The sequence below is a fragment of the Microcebus murinus genome, chromosome 2 (genome assembly GCF_040939455.1).
Source record: "Microcebus murinus isolate Inina chromosome 2, M.murinus_Inina_mat1.0, whole genome shotgun sequence".
Taxonomy (NCBI): domain Eukaryota; kingdom Metazoa; phylum Chordata; class Mammalia; order Primates; family Cheirogaleidae; genus Microcebus; species Microcebus murinus.
Genome location: NC_134105.1, coordinates 38461736 through 38483324, shown reverse-complemented (window position 1 = coordinate 38483324; position 21589 = coordinate 38461736). Strand labels below are relative to the sequence as shown.

Here is a 21589-nt window from a genome sequence, read left to right as displayed (position 1 = left end):
CACTAATGAAAAATAATCTGCATACTTCTAGAAGAAAATAGAAAGTTAGAAATCTAGTCAATATATTAGCAAATAGGAATATGAAACAGAAGTACAAGAAAACAATGTGAGAGGAAAATAAAAAATGATGGCAAATATATATATATATATCAGAAATCTCCATAAACAAGAAAGTATTAACTCTCTTATTAAAAACAGAAGCTCTCAAATAAGATTTTTAAAAACAGTTATATGTTGTTTACCAAAGAGATATCCTTTAATGAAATGACAGAGAAAAGAGAAAGGAAAAGAAAATGATACTTTGAGTATCAGGTGGAAGGTGCAAATTCAATACACCACTATAATAGAAACAAGTGTAAAGATTTTTTTACTTTCAGATCCTGGGCAGTAGGGCACATTGAGTCAGGAGGGTAGTTCTCCATCCACAGGAGGCAGGAATGAAGAGTCAGGCAGAGAGAGAACAGTGTGTGGCAACTAGCAGTATGTATGAGGGAATAAGGTGGGTCACTTTAACTTCATGGGCAAATGCCTGAATAATCTGGTTAAAGCTACAGAAAAGGGGGAGCCCAGTTTGCTAGAGGAGAGAGATGCTTCTAAGATCTTATCTTTGGCTGCCAGCTTGAGACATTTGGGTATGCTGTAGGACTGAAAACTGTGTCAGGGATGACAGAGCCCTGCTTTTGGTATGGGAGAGTTAAGGTAGTATTCAAAATGACTGCTGAGGCCACATAAGATTAAAGAACAATTCACTACAATAAGAAATAAAACAGCCAGGTGTGGAGGCATGCCTGTAGCCCCAGCTACTTGGAAGGCTGAGGCAGGAGGATTGCTTGCGCCCCCAGGAGTTTGAAGTTGCGATGTGAGCTGATGACACTGTTGTACCTTAGCCAGGGTGACAGATTGGGACTCTGTCTCGAAAGAAAGAAAGAGAGAGAGAGAGAGAGAAGAAGAAGAAGAAGGGGGAGGGGAGGAGAGGGAGGAGGAGAAGAGGGAGGAGGAGGAGGAAAGAGAGGGAGGAAAGGAAAGGAAAGGGAAGGAGAAAGGAAAGGAGAAAGGAAAGGAAACCATTGAATTGTGTGTTCAACTTAAGAAAACAGAAATAACAGCAAAGTAATTTGGAAGAAAACAGAGGGAAAGAAAGATTAAAGAACAGAAATCAATGATAGAGGCAGTCAACAAAAAGTAGTAATTATTTGTTTGAAAAGTCAAGCCAAGAAAAAAATGAGAGTAAGCATAAATAAAAACACTAGGTATAAAAAAGGAGGACTTTGTGCTGGGCGCAGTGGCTTGCACCTGTAATCCTAGGATTTTGGGAGGCTGTGGTATGAAGATCACTTGAGGCCAGAAATTCAAGACCAACCTGGGCAACACAGTGAGACTCCATCTCTATAAATTTTTTTAAAAAAACAATTAGCTGGTGTAGTGGTGTGTGCTCGTAATCCCAGTGTTTTAGGAGGCTGAGGTGGGAGGATCGCTTGAGCCCAGGAATTCAAGGGCAGCCTGCACAACATAGTGAGACCCCATCTCTACAAAACAATAAAGACAAAAAGGGGACCTTATACTACAGATTAAGAGGAGATTTTTAATCTAATAAGATAATTATTAAATAATACTAAAATCATTAATAAAATATATTATTTTAAAATAAAAATAATAAATATGCATATCTTATACCAATAAAATTGGAAATTTAGATTAACTAGAAAATTTTATATAAAATATAAAGTATAAGAAATAGATAACTTGAAAAAATTATATAATTATTGAAGAAACTGAATTCCACGTCAAAAATTCCACATGCTGCTTTTCTCCTCTTCACTCACATTCCCCAGAGGATTTCCATAAAGAAATTTTACCAAATCTTCATGGGACAGATATCCCAGTCTAATATAAGCTACTCCCAGAAGGGTTACTAACTATCTTATTTTAAGATGGTCATATAATCTTGATACCAAAACCAGAAAAGGAAAATAATTTTTAAAAATATATGGCTAAAGCTCACAACCATAGGTAATAAAAATGGGAAGATAAACTTTTCTTTGGCTTCTCTAAGCCTTACCATTTAATGACCTCTTCTTTCCCAGTACCTATTCCACTACCTTCAAACAGCATCTTCTCCCAAGTTCAACAGGTCTCACTAAGATATAAATGAACCAGTTCTCTCTAAAAAACATGATTATGTCTCTACCCTGCTCAAGCCCCTCTACTAGCTTTCCATCATACTTAGAATAAAATCCAGGTTTCTTACCATGGCCTACAAAGTACTTACATAGTCTTGTCTCTGACTTTCTTTCTAACCTTATCTTTTATCACTATGCCTCTCGCTTACCAGCCACACTAGCTTCTTTGCTCTTCTTTAAACATTCTCTTGTGCATCTACTTTAGCACATTTACACTTTGCTGTTTCCCTGCCAGGAATGATCTCCTATTTGGTAACAACTTGACTCATTTCTTCACTTTATTCAGGCTTCTACTCAAATGTCACATACTTGGAGACTTTTTTTTTTGATGCCCTTATCTAAAAACAGCACCTTTGTCGTACTCTTTCTCTTTGCCTTGCTTTGTCACTACCATGCATTATATTGGTAATATATTCATATTCATATTTGTTATCTTTTTCTTTCACTAAAATGTAAAGATATAAAAAATCAGGGCCTTTTTTGTTGTTGTTGTTCACTGTTGTATCCTTAGTAGCTAAAAGAGTGCCTGAAACATAGTAGGTACTTAGAAATATCTGTGGAATGAATACTGTAAAGTGACACATTTTCAAGGGTATTTGTCTCTTAAAAGAGATCAAAGATAAGGAGTTACGTTCTAATAGTGGAAAATTTAGTATTATGCAGAGCACACACTAGATACTTGGGGAACAAAAGACCTTATAAGTGTCCCATAAATGTAATGACAGTTTCTACTCTTTGGCATGAGGTTAGCCTTAATCTTAGTTAGTCCAGTGTTCCCTCTGGTTTTTTCCATCATGGTATGGAGTAATGGAAGGAGCTCTGACTTTATAGTTGAACAGGCTGTTCAGTCTTATATCTGTTCTACACGAAGTTTTGTGGTCTCACACAATACTTTCTTCTGTGAATTTTAGCTTCCCCAGTATTATTTTTTGTCTGGCTACCCTCTCTTTCCAACCAGATCTTGAGCTATGAAGAACAAGAACATTCTTACTGAGCGTTTCTCTCAGCTCATAAAAGTGTTACATATGTAAGAGGCCCTTAATAAATATTTATAATAAATATGAAAACTTTCATGACTAATTGAGGAATGTGATTTTTGGTCTATGTATTTATATTCTCTCCATTGACTGTTTGTGTTTTTTTTTTTTTTTTTTTTTTTTTGAGACAGAGTCTCGCTTTGTTGCCCAGGCTAGAGTGAGTGCCGTGGCGTCAGCCTAGCTCACAGCAACCTCAAACTCCTGGGCTCGAGTGATCCTGCTGCCTCAGCCTCCCGGGTAGCTGGGACTACAGGCATGCGCCACCATGCCCGGCTAATTTTTTTTTTTTTTATATACATATCAGTTGGCCAATTAATTTCTTTCTATTTATAGTAGAGACGGGGTCTCGCTCAGGCTGGTTTTGAACTCCTGACCTTGAGCGATCCGCCCGCCTCGGCCTCCCAAGAGCTAGGATTACAGGCGTGAGCCACAGCGCCCGGCCTCCATTGACTGTTTTGCTGTTGTCAGACTCAAAGTGTTTTCAGATAAATGGAGATTTCGTCTATCATGTTACACATGCAGGGTGTCAATTATTCACTCATTGACAAGATGTATATTGAGTATCATCCTGGATTGTGTTAAGTGTTTGTTCTAGGTGCTAGATATATAATGAGAAACAAGACAAACAAGGTCCCTGCTTTCATGGAGTTTATAATGTAATATGTGTAGAGGTGAGAGGGGAGTGAAGACAACAGACTATAAACAAGATAAATAAGAAAAAATATCAAGTGATAAAAAGTGCTTTCTGGAAACTAAAATAGGGTGACATGGTATGACCAATTGGATGACTAGAGTAGGTCGTAAGGTCAAGAAAGGTCTCTCTAAAGTTGTACTATTTAAGCTGAGACGTGAACAATGGAGGAGCCATTTAAGTGAAGGGCTTAGTGAAGAGTATTCTAGTCAGGAGATATAGCTAGTGCCAAAGCCCTAAGACCATGTATGAATACAGTTGGAGAATGTTTGACATTTCTGGGCCTGATAGTTGCTGATGATCACCTTGCTAGAAAGGACTAAATGGATGTCTTGGCAATAAAAGACAGTCATTGCAACTTGCTTTAGTCATAGTCTAAAAAGTGATGAAAGTGTCCAGCTCCATTTTAATTATACAGATTTCTTCATTTTTATGGCAAGGTAACAGAAAACATGGTATCTGTTTTCTGTTGTCCTTTTTACAAGTAGTAATTGAGTCTTGCTGTTGACCTTGAGCTTTTTGTACTGGGCTTATGGTTCCAGTTAATATTTTAATGACATCACATGAGGGTATTGTTGAGCTCTGGTCATGCAGTCAGGCATATGACTCTCTTGTGTGGCTTCTGGGTTATGAAGTTGTTTTTACTATGGCTTTGAATTAGATGCTATTTGTTTAAGCAGAAGTAAATTCAGGTTGCTAATTGGGACTCCTGTGATAGTTGAGTAAACCAGTAGCATTAAAACATACACCTTGTGTGTGTGTGTGTGTGTGTGTGTGTGTGTGTGTCTCTTTGGTAAACTATTGATGGGAAAGCAGGTGGCAGTAGTCATGAATTAAGTGAGAGTAGAGTTGTTACATTTTCCAGTGGTTGCTGCATAAGGAATTGAGGAATAGTGAGTCAGGATAGCTGAATTTTTATTCCTCTTCTATGGAATCGCTATGACTTTGGGAAAGTCAGTGCTCTGCTGTGGGCCTCACATATTACCTGAAAATAAAGAAGCTCTCCCCCCACAAGTCTGAGTCTCCAGCATGACCAGCCCCCAGATGGTGCACATGTCACTCATTATGTATTTATATACCCACCCCCTCCCCCCTCCCACCTGCCCAATACCCTATTACTATAGCGTCCACTTAGGTGCTGCTCAGTTAATACCAGTTTGCTGGTGAGTATATGTGGTGCTTGTTTTTCCATTCTTGGGATACTTCACTTAGTAGTATGGGTTCCAGCTCTAACCAGGAAACTCTAAGATGTGCTATATCACCGTTGTTTCTTAGAGCTGAATAGTACTCCATGGTATACATATACCACATTTTATTAATCCATTTTTGGATTGATGGGCACTTGGGCTGCTTCCACAGCCTTGCAATTATGAATTGTGCTGCTATAAACATTCGAGTGCAGGTGTCTTTTTTGTAGAGTGTCCTTGGATCTTTTGGGTAGATGCCCAGTAATGGGATTGCTGGATCAAATGGTAGATCCACTTGTATCGCTTTAAGGTATCTCCATATTGCTTTCCACAGAGGTTGAACTAGTTTGCAGTCCCACCAGCAGTGTAGGAGTGTTCCTCTCTCTCCGCAACCACGCCAGCATTTATTGTTTGGAGATTTTTTGATAAAGGCCATTCTCACTGGAGTTAAGTAATATCTCATTGTGGTTTTGATTTGCATTTCCCTGATGATTAGAGATGTTGAGCATTTTTTCATATGTTTGTTGGCCATTCTTCTGTCTTCTTTAGAAAAGTTTCTGTTTAAGTCCTTTGCCCACTTTTTAATAGGGTTATTTGATTTTTTTCTTGCTGATTTTTGTGAGTTCTAAGTATATTCTAGTTATCAGCCCCTTATCAGTTGGGTAGAATGCAAAAATTTTCTCCCATTCTGTAGGCTGTCTGTTTATTTTCATGACTGTTTCTTTGGCTGTGCAGGAGCTTTTTAGTTTGATCATGTCTCATTTATTTATTTTTGTTGCTGCTGTGATTTCCTTGGGGGACTTCTTCATAAACTCTTTGCCTAGGCCGATGTCTAGGAGAGTGTTTCCAACTTTTTCCTCTAGAATTCTAATAGTTTCATACCTTAGGTTTAAGTCTGTTATCCAGCATGAGCTGATTTTTGTGAGAGGTGAAAGGTGTGAGTTCTGCTTTAGCCTTCTACAAGTGGCTATCCAGTTTTCCCAGCACCATTTATTGAAAAGTGATTCTTTTCCCCAGCGTATGTTTTTGTCTGCTTTGTCAAAGATTAGATGGCTATATGAGGATGGTTTTATATCAGGATTCTCAGATCTGTTCCACTGGTCAATATTCCTCTTTTTGTGCCAATACTAGATTGTTTTAATTACTACAGCTTTGTAGTATAGTTTGATATCTGGCATATTAATGCCTCCCATTTTGTTTTTGTTGCCTAGAATTGCTCTTGATATTCGGGGTCTTCTTTGGTTCCATACGAAGCGTAAAATTATTTTTTCTATATCTGTGAAGAATGCTGATGGGATTTTAAAAGGTATTGCATTGAATCTGTAGATGAATTTGGGTAGTATAGACATTTTAATGATGTTGAGTCTGCCGATCCACGAGCATGGTATGGATTTCCATCTGTTTACATCCTCTGCTATTTCCTTCCTAAGTGTTTCATAGCTCTCCCTGTAGAGGTCTTTTACCTCCTTGGTTAAGTATATTCCTAGGTACTTTAGTTTCTTTGTTGCTATTGTGAAGGGAATTGAGTCTTTGATTTGGTTCTCAATTAGATTGTTGTTGGTGTATATGAATGCCTCTGATTTCTGTGTATTGATTTTGTATCCTGAGACTTTACTAAATTCATTTATCAGTTCCAGGAGTTTCTTGGTTGAATCTTTGGGGTTTTCTAAATATAATATCATATCATCAGCAAACAGTGAAAGTTTGATCTCTTCTGCTCCTATTTGGATACCTTTAATTCCACTTTCCTGTCTGATTTCTGTAACCATGACTTCCAGCACTATGTTGAATAGAAGTGGAGATAGTGGGCAGCCTTGTCTGGTTCTAGTTCTAAGTGGGAATGCTTTCAATTTTTCCCCATTCAGTATGATTTTGGCTATGGGTCTGTCATATATGACTTTTATCATTTTTAGGTATGTTGTGAGTAATTCTAACTGGCTCTTTTTTTGCTCTGGGAGAAATAAGTCTGGAATATGGGGGATTCAGGGGCAGGGTCACAAATTTTCTCATTTAAACTCTTCTCTAGTGGGAAGTATCAGCAGGGGCAGAAGTTTTATCTTCCCTATGAGGAGAGGCAAAAGCTTGAGGAAAAGCAAATGAAACATTGTCATACTTGAGGTCTCTTCCACCTCTCTCTGTTTGAGTTGCACTCTACTACATCCATTAAGTTTGAATGTATAAGAGAAAAATTCTGAAGTATTACTTCTCTGTCTCTGCTCCTAATAACCATCCAGCAGCAGTGGTAATAGATATCCATTTGTGGTCCCAGCCCTGGCCCTAGCAAAGAAGTGACACCCTCTCGGTGGTATGTGTATTGATATTCATACAAACATAGTATACCTTTTTTTTTCTCATTCCCACCTCTCTCCCCCTGTACTGAGGCCATTATAGCCCCTCATCTCTCTTCTGTCCCCATTATCCCAACTAAGAAAGATAACTGAGAAGTGTTGTAGAACTGTTCTGGGGTTCAGTTATTCGAAGGGCATTCTGCGGATGCTTTCAAAAAGTTCTCATCCTACTTTTGTGTCTCCAACACCTCACAATCTCTGCACAAATATTAATGCTTATAATATTTTTCACTCTTTTGTCTAGTTTCTACTATTTTAGTTTGTGATATAGTCTCCTAATGCAAGAGAAGTCACATTCATGAGAACTCTGACTTAGAATGCGAGGAAAGCTCTAGACAGGCATCCTCAAACTAGGGCCCATGGGCCACATGCAGCCCGCTGAGGACATTTATCCAGCCCGCCGGGTGTTTTTGCCGCTGCTGCCTGTCCTGCTTAGCAGCCAACTCGTCCGCGGCCCACAGTGCACATGTGTGGAATGTGCGCCACACTCTCCAATGGCCCTCCAATGGCCTGAGGGACAGTGAACTGGTCCCCTGTTTCAAAAGTTTGAGGAACCCTGCTCTAGGATATCATCTTTGGAAGGAGCTAAAACAATCAATTCAGTCCTATTTTATGGCTAGGAAAACTGAGGTACAGAAAGAAGTCGTCAAATGGTCTATTCAGGCCTTAGCTTCTTCACTCAGAATGATCAGCATGATTTTGGCCTCCTAGGATTTTGGGGAGGGATGGATGTGATTAAATTAAGATAGCACAGGTGGGCTTCAGGTCTGGTACAATGCATGTGTTCAGGAGTTTCCCTTTCCCAGGTCATAGAGCTGGTTAACAGATGAGCCAGGACTTGGATTTCATAGGGCCATGAACTCCAAATCACGCATCATAGTGCCTTTGAACATCCTAGAGGTGAGTTTTTAACTATAACTCAAGGGTTGCTCAATAAGTCAGAATTAATATGATCCTGAATATAAAGTCTCATTTCAGTCTAGTTCATGTGTGAAGTAAACTAGGAGCAGTGCTTGCTGGCCCATAGTAGATACTCAGTAAATCCTTTGAGTGAATAGGCAAAGTGATGCAGTTATTTCAGGAATAGGTAAACAACTGCCAATGAGGAGCTCTTTTTTCTAAGTATTTTTATTTTCAAACTAGGAAAAAAATAGGTTTAATATCTCCTAATAATTTGCTATAATTTCATTTGAAATGGTTTTCTGTTAGTGTGTCTTCTTCATGATGGCTTTTTAGTGATTTTTAAAGTTTTAGCCATATGGCAGAAAAGGAGAACTTTAAGTGACCTTTAAGTTTACAATTTTCGGAAAACTGTATGTATGCAAGTAAATGTTCTGAATGGATCAGTTGTAATTTTTTTTTTTTTTCATGGAGGATATTGTAGGAGAGTGAAAAATGGCTTCCCTTCACCCTTCCTTGGCTGGGCTACAAATCAAATTTACATAAGACAGATTAACAGGAGAAAAACCATGTTTAATTACATGCATACACATGAGAGCCCCACAAAATATGAGAGTTGAAGAATGGCCAGATGATTGAAGCTTTTATAGCATCTTGGGCTATAGAGAGGAATAGGGCCTTGGGGCTTCTGGTTGGGGGGTGGTGACACAAGTTATGTGAGGGTGAGAGAAGAAATTCGTGGTGAATAAAGGTTGTCTTGTTATGGAGATAACAGGTCTCCCCAGTAATAAAAATTATTTTACGGCAGCCCTCAGAAGAAGAGGTGATAGTTTGTCTGGACATGGTGTCAACTTCCAGTCTCTTCTACTGGGATCCAAGTTATTAATCTTCCCTGGGTGATAAGGTTTCTAGGGAGGAGATTCATGACAATTGAGTTCCTTTTGGAGGATCTGTCTTAAGGCAGATAAGCGGAGCTTAGAACAAAACCTCTGTCTGTGTCAGCTGTTTCCCAAGTGTCTTCAGTTCAAAGTAACCAACATCCCAAAACATCTTAGTTTGGGGTGACATTTCCTGAGCTCTTTCAATATTTATCTGTAAAAATATTTTAAGTTACCAGTGTTATAATCAGAACAATGTATGATTTGATATATCTTTCTTAAAGTAACATTTCTCAAGAAGAAATTGATAAAAATCAGCATTTCAAGCACATTATTGTGATTATTATTCAACTTAAATATAATTCCAGTGAGCATTATTATTAGATTTTTGTAAAAATAAAATTTGGAAGTGTTGAGTTGGTAAATTTTTGTTAATAAGAGACCACTTAAAACTGGCTAATTTTAGAGACAGGGTCTTGCTCTTTTTCCCAGGCTAGAGTGCAGTGGCATTATCATAACTCACTGCAACCTCAAACTCCTGAGCTCAAGCCTCCCAAATAGCTGGGACTACAGGTGCATGCCATGATGGCTGGCTAATTTTATTTTTTATATAGATGGGGTTGCTCTTTCCATGTTGCTCAGGCTGTTCTTGAACTCCTGGCCTCAAACAATCACTGCCTCCGTCTCCCAAAATGGTAGGATTACAGGTTTGAGCCATTGTCTGTCTGTAAATAAGCTTCGGCTTATTTTAAGAAGACATTTTCTCAAAGTTTTATATTCTGGATGAAAGAAGAAACTTGTCCCAATTAAAGCATTGATGGAGATCACAACACATCTAATTGGAGTGATGTACCAAACCCATTTATATAGTTTACTATCTATTGGTAGGTCAGTGACCACTGAGATTAGCTTGTTAGCATCACACTTTGAACAAGAACTGCAGGTATTCTCTATGGTTGATTTAATGGATAGTCAGAAACTTGATCACTAATTCATGAAACAAAAACCAGTATATCTGTAAATATATTTTTTTTGCTTTTTTCATACTTTGTCTAGATGGGTAGAATTATATTTTGACAGTTTTGCTATGTACTACCTGATGGATCACAATATATCACTATCACTACTAATTACCACATTTTGATTAATCTTACATACTTTGGTTAATACATTTTGTTGAATCCAATATTACTATATTGATTAAACAGTAATTATAGACATAAGGCCGCCTGAACTTTGAAATCATCATGAAAAATGTTATTAGGAATTATGTGAAACCAAATGTTTATTTATCTAGACATATTTAATTGCCAGCAAAGAAAGCAATTAATAGTAACTGCAGAGTAAGAGGCCAACCTTCGTTAAACATGGTTTTAAGATTGTTACAGAACTTGTGGTGATGATAACATGGTGTCTTGGAGGATGTTAACAACTGTAGCAGAGTGTTAATTAAGAATGATGTAATCTCCAATTCAGAATTATTAGTATATGTTAGTTTAGCTGGACAGGAGCAAAATCTAGTTTCAGCTATGATGAGAGCTCAAGCCATATTTATAGTGGAAAAATTAACATTTTATTTTTATGCTTTCCCTGAGACAATTTAAAAATCCTGAATGAAATACAGTCAAATGTAAACATTAAGGCCCTAGCTCATTTACATATGTGCCAGATTTTCAAACTGATTGCTGTTTGAACCTAATCTGTCATTGCTGGCTGTATTAGCTACAACAAACATTACATTTACATATTGATTTCTTATTTTGTTTTAGTGTAAATAATCCATAATTATAGTAAATTTGGTCTTTTGTTGACAAGAGCTCATATGACTCTGTAAGTTTAGAATGGAAATTTAAATTGCCATGTGTCATGCTTTTTAATTTAAAATCTTGATGTATCTAAAAGGATAAGAGTATTTTAGATTACAAAATATTCCCAAAGAGACAAAAGAGAGAAAAAATTTTAGGGCCTTTGGAAGATATAAATTATAAAGTATTAATAAAAATTCGGTATGACACTTAAAAATTATTACATTTTCATAATAAAAAATTACAGTAATTTGAAATAAATTGCTATTCTTTAGTATCAGGCCATATTTAAAAAATCAAATCTATGGAAATGAACTTTATAAGCCTATTTTATATTGAGATTTGTGTTTAAAATACCGAGTGCAAGAAAAGAAATAGCATATACACATAGCAAGAGTGAAACAAGACTTTCAATCACTATATTGATGTTAATACTTTACTTGTCTTAACTACACATATACCATCAATTTGAGAAGTATAATTTCACTGTTGATGACTCAAATGTGTCAGTGGACATATAGTGTTATTAAGTAACAATGGCAACAAATCCATGGTTCCCATTTACACTGGTTAAAAGGGTGATGTATTTTTAACGTTAAGAATATGGAGACCATTTAATTGCAAAAATGGTCACTATCAGTTTAATGAAAGCATTTTTTATGGTTAACTTTTTTATGGAGATACAATTTGTATATAAATACAGTTCTTAAGTGTCTCTGAGTTTTATGAGTTTTAACAAATGAATATTGTTTTCTACTTGGATTTTAATGAGTGAAATTTTGAAAATCTATGGATTTTAAGGAGTGACTGCTTATTAGACACCTGTATGCACACATACAGTTTAGAAGCCTGTGCTGAACTGACGGCAGCCATTTACTTGAGTGCTATGAATACAGAGGCCCTAAAAGCCTTTATATTAGTCAACTTGCACTGCTCTAATAAAATACCATGGAATGGGTGGCTTAAACAACAGACATTTATTTCTCACAGTTCTGGATGCTGGAAGTCCAAGATTAAGGTTCTGGCAGATTTAGTTTCGGCAAGGACCCTCATCTGGCTTGGCCCACCTTCTTGCTGTGTCCTCACGTGGCAGAAAGAGTGCAAAAGCTCTTGTCTCTCTTTCTCTTTTTATAAGGACACTAATCCCATCATGGGGGCCCCATCCTCATTACCTCATCTAAACTTAAACCTCCCAAAGTCCCTGTTTCCAGATATTATCACACTGGGGGTTAGTGCTTCAATATATGAATTTTGGGGAGGGCACAAACGTAACAATCTATAACAGCCCTGAAGCCCAAGTATGAATTTATCTTTTCTAATCTTGTAGTTTAATTTTGATGCTTTTATACTTTATAAATAGTGAGTATTTGCCCTAGTACTATTAATGTTTTAATAGGTGTGTTATGGGTTAGCCTGGCCAAATCTCTTCACTAAAGACTTTAAGAGATAATTCTGGATTCAAGGAATTGCTAGATTGGAGATCTTTAAATGACTATTATTATTCTTGGTTCAAAACACCTTGCCTACTACTGTGGTACCCTCTGAAATGGGCCTGGTGCTAGTTGGCAGGAGGGAGGTCATTCCTATTCTTCTTCAGGAATTCATAAATGATTGTTTATTAAATACTTCCATAATTCAGCCTTAAGTTAACCTTGAAAAATTACTATATCATATATATTAAAAGAGCCCTGTGCTTTCTTATATGTGAGTTCCTAAAGTATTCTTTGTGAAATAAACTCATTCAAAACAATAAAACCTGTTAAATTCATTCTTGGTGGTATTGCTGATTTTATCAATACTTGACATGTGGAAGCTAATAATAAATAGCTTTGTATGTTTGCATGTAAAAAAAATGCCTGTACTAGAGCTTCAAATTTATTTATTAGGGTCTATTTGTTAAAATTTGCCATACATGACTTTCCTCTTTAAAAAAAAAGTGGAAGGGAATGCAAAGTATATAAATTAAGCTGGTAGATTAAAATTACATTAGTACTCATTAGAAGGCAGGTATTTTACAGACAACTTCTCTGTTCATGATAAATATTTGTAGTTAAATTGGAATGAATCTCCCCAGGCATAGATGGACGGACATTTTGCTAATGAAAGAGTTTCGGAAGCTCAAGACTTACAGAAAAAGAGAGGAGAGAAAAGGAGTTTTACTTAACTATTTCTAGAACTGTGTTAGTGGCTTAGATATTAATGCTTAGTTATAGTACTGAGGACTTTAGCGAAATGATTATCTGCATACATTTTTATGGTTCCCTCTGTTTCAATCCCCCATCCAAATTTTAATGTCAGTAAACTGGTTAGGGGAGTTAGGAGGCTATGCATGTGAAAACATCTAGCACTTTGCCTGATAGGTGCTTAATAATGCATTTTTATTTTATTTTATTGCAAATAGCCACTAGCTCAGAGTCTAGAGACAATGTATATTATTCTGATAATATTTTAAACATTAATTTCAGTCTGTATCTGAGGGTAGAGCAAGGGCTGGTAGTTTTAATGTCCCTTTTCTGTTTGTAGAAAACCAAACCATGTCCTTCTTGACAAATGCAAATATTTCAATTGAGAGAAAACTCATAATGGAGAAAAAAATAAAAACCAGTGAGAGAATATATATTCTATCAAATCTACTTCTTGCTTTGAGTTAAAATTCAAACTGCTTTTAAAAAGTTTCTACATTTGCTTACACCTTTTCTTCTCCCTCTAATTGAAGAGAAAACATGTCATTAAAACAGTTTCATTATTTCTCACCCATTTTGATTGACAATCATCCTTAGACTCTCAATATCAAAAGTTAAAGTCACAATGACTTTGCATCTTGAATGTAAAAGAGAGACTGCTCACAGATGGCTTAACCATGTCTAACTATCCTAACCAACCATGAGACAGCACTGTTAGGGAGAAAATTGCTCCTGGATGCAGCAAATGAGGACTTTTAACTCATTGTTAGCTTCAGTAGCTAGAGTCAGTTTGCCTATATAACATTTTAGCAATAAAGTCTTTGCAAATTATGCAGATCAAATTCCTTACAGACTTCCCCATTACCCTGTCCTCCCTAAATTATCACAAAACAAACGAAACTCACTCAGTTTACATGCCAGTTTCTGTGGAAAGTATCCTTGGTCTAATTTAAGTATTCTGTGTTTCCATAGCATCTTAGGTAAAATCGGTATTAGAGGTCTTAGCACATGGTACCACATGTGAATTTTAAGTTTGCTTATTTGCCCTCCTTCAGTAAACCCAAGGAAGGTAGAAATGTGATCTTACTCGGTTCACTTCCTTGGTACCTGGAGGGCAAATCATAAGAGTATAATCTCTAAAGTTAGACCTAGATCACTGCTACTTAATTTTTATGTGACATTAAGCCAGTAACTTAATACCAGTTTCCTTATCTGTAAAATGGAAATGATGATGATAAAATAACATCATAAAGTTGGCATGAATCTCTTAATGTCTGATACATAGTAGCATTTGTTAAAGGCTAGCCGTTATTATTAATGGCTAAGTGAATGAGTCATGCTAGAATCTGATGTCAAAGATAATACTCTCAGCCAACTCCTCTAAACAAACTATTCTTGTGAGGAGCATGAATATGGTAGATCAGCCCCAAACAAGACTTGTGTTTAAAAAATCAAAACAAATAGGCCAGGTGCAATGGCTCACGCCTGTAATTCTAGTACTTTAGAAGGGCGAGGCGGGAGGATCACCTGAGGTCTGGAGTTTGAAACCAGCCTGAGCAAGGATAAGACCCTGTCTCTACTAAAAATATTAATAGAAAAAATTAGCCGGGCAACTAAAAATAGGAAAAAAAAATTAGCTGGGTGTGGTGGCACATGCCTCTAGTCCCAGCCTCTTGGGAGGCTGAGACAGGAGGATCACTTGAGCCCAGGAGTTTGAGGTTGCTGTGACTAACTATTGCTAAGGCACTCTAGCCTGGGCAACAGGGCAAGACTCTGTTTCAAAAAACAAAGAAACAAACAAAAAATACTATATAGGGACCAATGCCCTTGGCCCCCTAAAGGTTTGCTGAAAATCACTGACTTGAGGCAGACTGATTGATAGGAGAAATGGTATACAATTTTATTTAACATATATACATTGGAGCCTTCATAATAAAGATCCAAAGATACAGTGAAAATTGTCCATTTTTATACTCAGGATCAACAAAGTATAGATAGCCATGTAGAAATAAGATTGGACACAGAAGGTATGATCTAATGCTAATAGACTGAGTGGGGAAACCCAGCAAACCTTATCTGTCTATATCTTTTTTGGCCTCTCTGAGCACATATTCCTTCCTTCTGGGTGTGAGGCAGGGCCTTCTCTCTGGAATAGGGGATGGGTCTTATGACCTATAGTCAAGTAAGGTAGGTCAGATAATTTCTTTATGGCCAGTTTTTACACAGAATAATTTTAGGTTTTATGGCTGGCCTTCGGGAAAGAAGGTTCTTGTTTTTATGACCCACCTTGGGGAAGAGGGAGTCTAGTTTCTATGGCTAGTCTCAGGGGAAAATGGGACTGAGAGACAGGAAAGGAGAAGGTCAGAGAAAAATTTTGCTTCAGTTTTGGAAGGCTGCTTCTGAAGCTTTCATTTTGGGGTACTGTTTTCTGAGCCCCAATGACTATTAGTCTGGATAACATTAGGCACAATATGCAGTTATGTTCAGTGGTCAAAAATGTTTTTATTCTCTGTGAACTCCTGGAGGGAAACAATTCTTTATTTTTATTTTATTTTATTTTATTTTATTTTATTTTATTTTGTTTTGTTTTGTTTTGTTTTGTTTTGTTTATTTTGAGACAGGGTCTCACTCTGTCACCCTGGCTAGAGCGTCGTGGTGTCAGCCTAGCTCACAGCAACCTCAGACTTCTGGGCTCAAGCGATCCTCTTGCCTCAGCCTCCTGAGTAGCTGTGATTATAGGCATGTGCCACCATGCCTGGCTAATTTTTTTCTATATATTTTTAGTTGGCCAATTAATTTCTTTCTATTTTTAGTAGAGACAGGGTCTCGCTCTTACTCAGGCTGGTTTCGAACTCCTGACCTTGAGCGGTCCTCCTGCCTCGGCCTCCCAGAGAGCTAGGATTACAGGCATGAGGCACTGTGCCCGGCCAGGAAACAGAATTAAAACATGAAAAATAACTGTTACAAAAGTGCCTTAGATCCTTTTGTTGAAGTTTCACTGTCATTGTAAGATTTTAAAGTATAGATTACCCCTCAAAAGTGTTCTATTTTCAGTAAGTTGTAATAGGTCACCTTACAACTTATGTTCAATAAAAATTCCCACTTATAGTGAGATTTCCACACACACAAAAAATCCCACTTGGATTTTTAAAATGTAAAAAGTAGTTCTATGAAGAAAGGGTTATTCTTTTCCTCAGAATGTGCAGTGTAGACAATTGCCTAAAATAGGGCCATGTATATAGTTGACACTCAGTAAATACTATTGAAAGAATGAATGGTTGACTTGTCAAGGTCAAACTATAAAGTAGTGGAACACGGATTCAAATATGGCTTTATGATTTCCAAGCAGTTTAAAGCCATAAATATTTTTCTTGCCAACTTACCTTCTTCCACAGCTATCCAGGAATTGTATTAACAGAACTAGAGTAAATTGGTGTGCTTCTAAAGTAGCCTGGCAGTTAGTACTGGTCCTGGCAAACCTGTCTGCAAAGTTATTGCATAAGTCTGCCAGTCTAGATCAAGCAACATCTAAGGAATTGCATAAAGGCAAGCACTAAATATATTAAACATATGTGTAGATTCATATGTAAAGATAAAGAAGGATCTTTATAATAATCAAGACTTCTAAAACTCTGAGCTCTTTAGACTAGTATTTAAAGCCCTCCGTAATGTAGGTCTGTAATATTTTTCAGGTTTTCTCTATTATAAACCCTTCTTCACATCCGCTTTTACTGCTTCCTCTTTGCTTTCTATATCTTTCCTTATATTCTCCAGTCTCCATCGCTGTTCAACTTATTCTATGTGAGCAATCATCCTCCATATACGTTTATCAAATCATTATCCAGTCTTCCTCATAGTACTTCCACATATTCTCCCTTCTTCACAATCTTTACATCTAATTGTTTGAACCTCTCTGAATAGTCTTGAGGTAGTGATTATGTCTTTTATTCCTATATTATTACAAATAATAGGAATCAATTAAGAATGAATGATGGTGAAATTCTAGCAGGCAGGAGTCTTATTCATCTTTGTATTTCCCAAGTAGCATGTCCTCTTAGGAGATAGGATGCTAAGGTGTAAAGAACATGGAATCAAATATAGATTAGAAGGTAGGTTCCATTCCTTTATAGCTTTATGACCTTGGGCAGTTGACCTTTCTGAACCACAATTTTATAAATAAAATGATATTTCACAGGTAGGCTCAAAAAATTAGAATCAGTAGTTTTTTATGCAGTTCAGAATATGTAGAACTATATAGTCTTACAGGATTGAATTGAATCACCTTCTAGTGTGCTAGTTGCCAAGGGATATACTGATGAATAATCAGACATGCTATAATTAAGTATTGAAATATGTGATATAAGAATACAGAGGAGGAAAGGAGCTTAGTAGTACATACAAGTGGTAGGCCTTAAAAGGTGGTCTGAAAGCTGTATAGTATTTGGAAGGGGGCAAAGGAATGGAGGATAATAACAACCTGAACAGAGATTGAAGTGAGCATGGTACAATGTTTTTGACATGAGGGAATGTCAGCCAAGCTCTAGAGCAAAAGCCAAATTTGGAGAATAGTTATAAAAATAGGTCTACCTATGAAGGGCCTTGATACTTAAAGTAGGCTTTTCATTACTTGTCACTTCTGACCCCAAATTAATTTACTATACAGATATTGAACATTGACCCATCCTATTGGTTGAGTATCATTTCCCAATACACTTCTCTCACACACCCTTCACTGTAGTCACACTGAGCTTTTCTCACTTTACTGCCTTTAATGTTTCAGCAGCATTTGTCAAAATTGATCCCGCCCTTCTGATTGAAGCAGTTATTTCTTTTGGCTTCTGTATAGTAGACTTTCTTGGTTTTTCTTTTTTCTCACTGGTCATTTATCAATCTCCTTTAAACTAACTCCTCTTCTGCTTGATTTCAAATGATTGGAATGCTCCGGGGCTCCATCTTGGCCTCTCTCCTTTTTGGGGGCACCTGTTTTCCTAGGTGATTTCTTTTGGCCACAAAGTCTAAATACTGACTATATACTATCAACTCTCCTGCTCTAAGCTTTCGTACGTGACCTTTGGCTCTTCAACTGTACATGACTTTTTTTATTTTTAATTTTTTTTTAATTAAAAAAAAGGGTTTTTTTGTTTGTTTATTTTTTGTTTTTTGAGACAAGGTCTCACTCTGTTGCCCAGGGTAGAGTGCAGTGTTGTCATCATAGCTCACTGCAACCTCAAACTTCTGGGTACAAGCAATCCTCCTGCCTCAGCCTCTCAAGTAGCTGGGACTATAGGCATACATCACCATGCCCAGCTGTTTCTTTCTTTCTTCTTTTTTTTTTTTTAATCTTTTGTAGAGATAAGATCTCACTATGTTGCTCAGGCTGATCTCAAACTTCTGGCCTCAAGTGATCCTCCCTCCTCAGCCTCCCAAAGTGCTGGGATTACAGGTGTGCCTGGCCAACATTTCTATTTGGATGTCTAATAGGCATTTCAAACTTTAACATATCCAAAACTTCACTTTCAATTTCCCCACTCACCCCACTCCTATTCTACTTTTCCTTGTTAAATGTAATTCCATCCTTCTATTTACTCAGTTCATAAACCTTGGGATTACGTTATTCTCTCATACTCCATCAGTAAATTGTCTGAGTTCCACCTTTAAAATATACTCTGAACTTGGCAACTCCTCACCATTTTGCCTCTACCACTATAGTCCAAACTATCATCACTTCTAGCCTGGGCTAGTCTATCTGCTTTCCCTACCTCCAGTCTTTCCAGAGTAGCCATAGTAATCTTGTATAAATGAAAATATAAGACAGATCTTACCATTTCCCATTATAAAATCCTCCAGTGGCTTTCCTTTGCAATTACTACAAGGACCTACATAATCAGACCTCTGTTATCTCTTTGTTGTCATACTAGCCTCAATTTATATATGTTACTTCCTCTAAGATATCTTCTACAACTATCATTGAAAGTAATTCCCTTCACCATGCCCCTCTGTTACCTTTTATTTTATAATCTTATTTTATCTTCTTCACAGCACTTAATAGTTTATAAAATTATTTATTCATTTTCCTGATCATTGTTCATCCCCTTTACTAGAATATAAGTCTCATGAAAGCAGGGACCATGTTTTTCTTGTTCACCGCTGTATCCCTAGCAACTAGAACAGTGTTATGAACATAAGTAGTTGCTCAATAAGTGTGTGGGCATGCGATGTTCTTCCACTTGTTATTTTCTTGTCTAAAAAATGCCAACCATTTCCCTTCCTCAACTAAAACAAAACAAAAAATTTATTTCTCCCAAGTGATAAAAACTCTAAGGTACTTTTTAACCCTCATATTTCAACTTACATATTTTTTCCTCTAAAGCTTTCCTCTGATTCTCATCCCCTCTCACTGTGGCAGAGTTAAGCACTTTATTCTCAGTGTCTATTGTACTTTTGTTCTTTCAATTTCTCATTTGTACTTATTATATTACACTATAATTATTTATATATTTGTCTATCCCTGTTAGACTATGAGTTTTTCATGTACAGGAATTGTGTATTATTTGGGTTGGTTTCCTTAGCACCTGGAATAATGCAAGACATTGAGTTAAGGTTGATAAGTAAATGAATCAAAATCTTAACTCTCATGGTGGTTTTTCAGAATGTAACATTGCTGTGTGAGATACAAAGATGAATAAAACTCTTGACTTCTGGAAATTCACAGTTTATTCATTATTCAATAAATATTTATTTGCAGCATACCAGACATTATGCTTAAGTGCTAAGGATGCAATGACAAAGATCCTTGCTTCAAGAAACTCTAATTTAGTTGGGTGTAATTTACTTTGATTTTGATCAGTAATATTTCATGATATACATTGGTACTTCCCAGGTATTTTTAGTCTGTAATTAACCTGTGAACTCTATAGGAGACAACAGGACAGACAGATTAGCTGCCTAATTCTAATCTTTATGTTGTATTTATATTTATCACATAGTTATAGATTGGTAAAGGAAGAGTGGTGAAGGCCAGAACTGTGTAGCACACCCAAAGTTTTTCCTGATGCCATTTCCTATGGCATCAGACATGGCATGGCAAAATTATAGGCAGACAGTACAGATTATTCAGACTAGTAGTGATAAGATTTTTATTTTCAATACTGATGAAAATAGTGTTTCTTATTATTAACATAAAAATAGAACCATGACTTAATGTTTCTTAATTTGTGTGGCTAATTTCATTTACTCTTCATGGTTCTGACACATTTCCAACATTTTGGAACTTTGTGATAGGGTTAAAAAATGTTACTCTGAATTCTCTAATTTCCAAATTCTGTGTATTGCTGAGTCCTAAGTGAAATCACAATTATTTTGAAGGAATTTTGGTATAGCAACTAATATTGTATAGATTTCAATAGAATTTTGAATTCAATAGAATTTCTGAATTTTGTTGGAACCATATTTCTGTTCTTGAGCCACATTCATGAGCATAAACAATAGTTTCATACTTCTGTTATTACAGAACAGCTATTTCACTTGGTATTGAACCAGAGTCTTTGAGTATATATTTTAGTAGCATGGTTGGAATTTGATATAATTGATGATTGGTTATCTTGTAGGAAATTCATATGCAGATAATAGCATGTGACTTGTCGAAAATTCTTATGTATGCAAAGTATTTAAAATTGAAGTTTAAAAACACCTTGGTAGAGAAGGAGTTAACAGGTTAGCTCCCCTTGGTTGTCTCAGCATGCTCTCTTGCCTTTAGGAGCTGAAAATATGATAACATTGGGCCTGGACATGCCTGTGTGGAGGTTAGGGTACTCCTGGGGTTTTGCAGCTAGCTGTAAAGCAAGCTAGAACTTGTTCATCTCTGAGTTCCCTGTTTTTCTTTCAACCCTTTCAGTGCCCTGCAGGAGTCATTAAATCAAAACTTCATGCTGATCATCACCCACCGAGAAGTCCAGCGGGAGTACAACCTGAACTTCTCAGGAAGCAGTACTATTCAAGAGGTGAGTTATGTCTCACAGCTAAGGAATAAAGGTAGCTCATTATAGCTAATGTTGACCCTGTTAAAGAGGGCTTATCTGTTCTGAGTGGAAACTCTCTTTATGTTTCATTATTGGGTTCTTAATTTTAATTAGCTGGAGCATCAGTGATTATTGTAGATACACTAAATGACTTGACCTAGAAAGATAAGATGTTGTAAATGGGAGCTCTTGATAATTCTTAAACTAGTCAACTTAAAACCCTGCTTAAAAATAACTCATTATTATGTAATATATTTCATGGTTTTATAGTAATTATTCAAAATATTAATTTGGAAATTGTTGACAATATTAATTTTGGATGCTTATAATTTATTTGAAAGGTCACTCTCAAATATATTATT

General features: G+C 36.6%; 1 protein-coding gene across 2 annotated transcripts in view; it reads left to right on the top strand.

The window, feature by feature from the left end:
* The window catches only part of FAF1 (Fas associated factor 1), a 482102-nt gene that overhangs the window by 194438 nt on the left and 266075 nt on the right, over positions 1–21589 (top strand). For both annotated transcript variants that reach the window (XM_012776173.3, XM_075998246.1), the window contains one exon: positions 21104–21209. In XM_012776173.3, coding sequence (XP_012631627.1) covers positions 21104–21209 — 106 coding nt within the window. The remainder of the gene's footprint in view (positions 1–21103; positions 21210–21589) is intronic.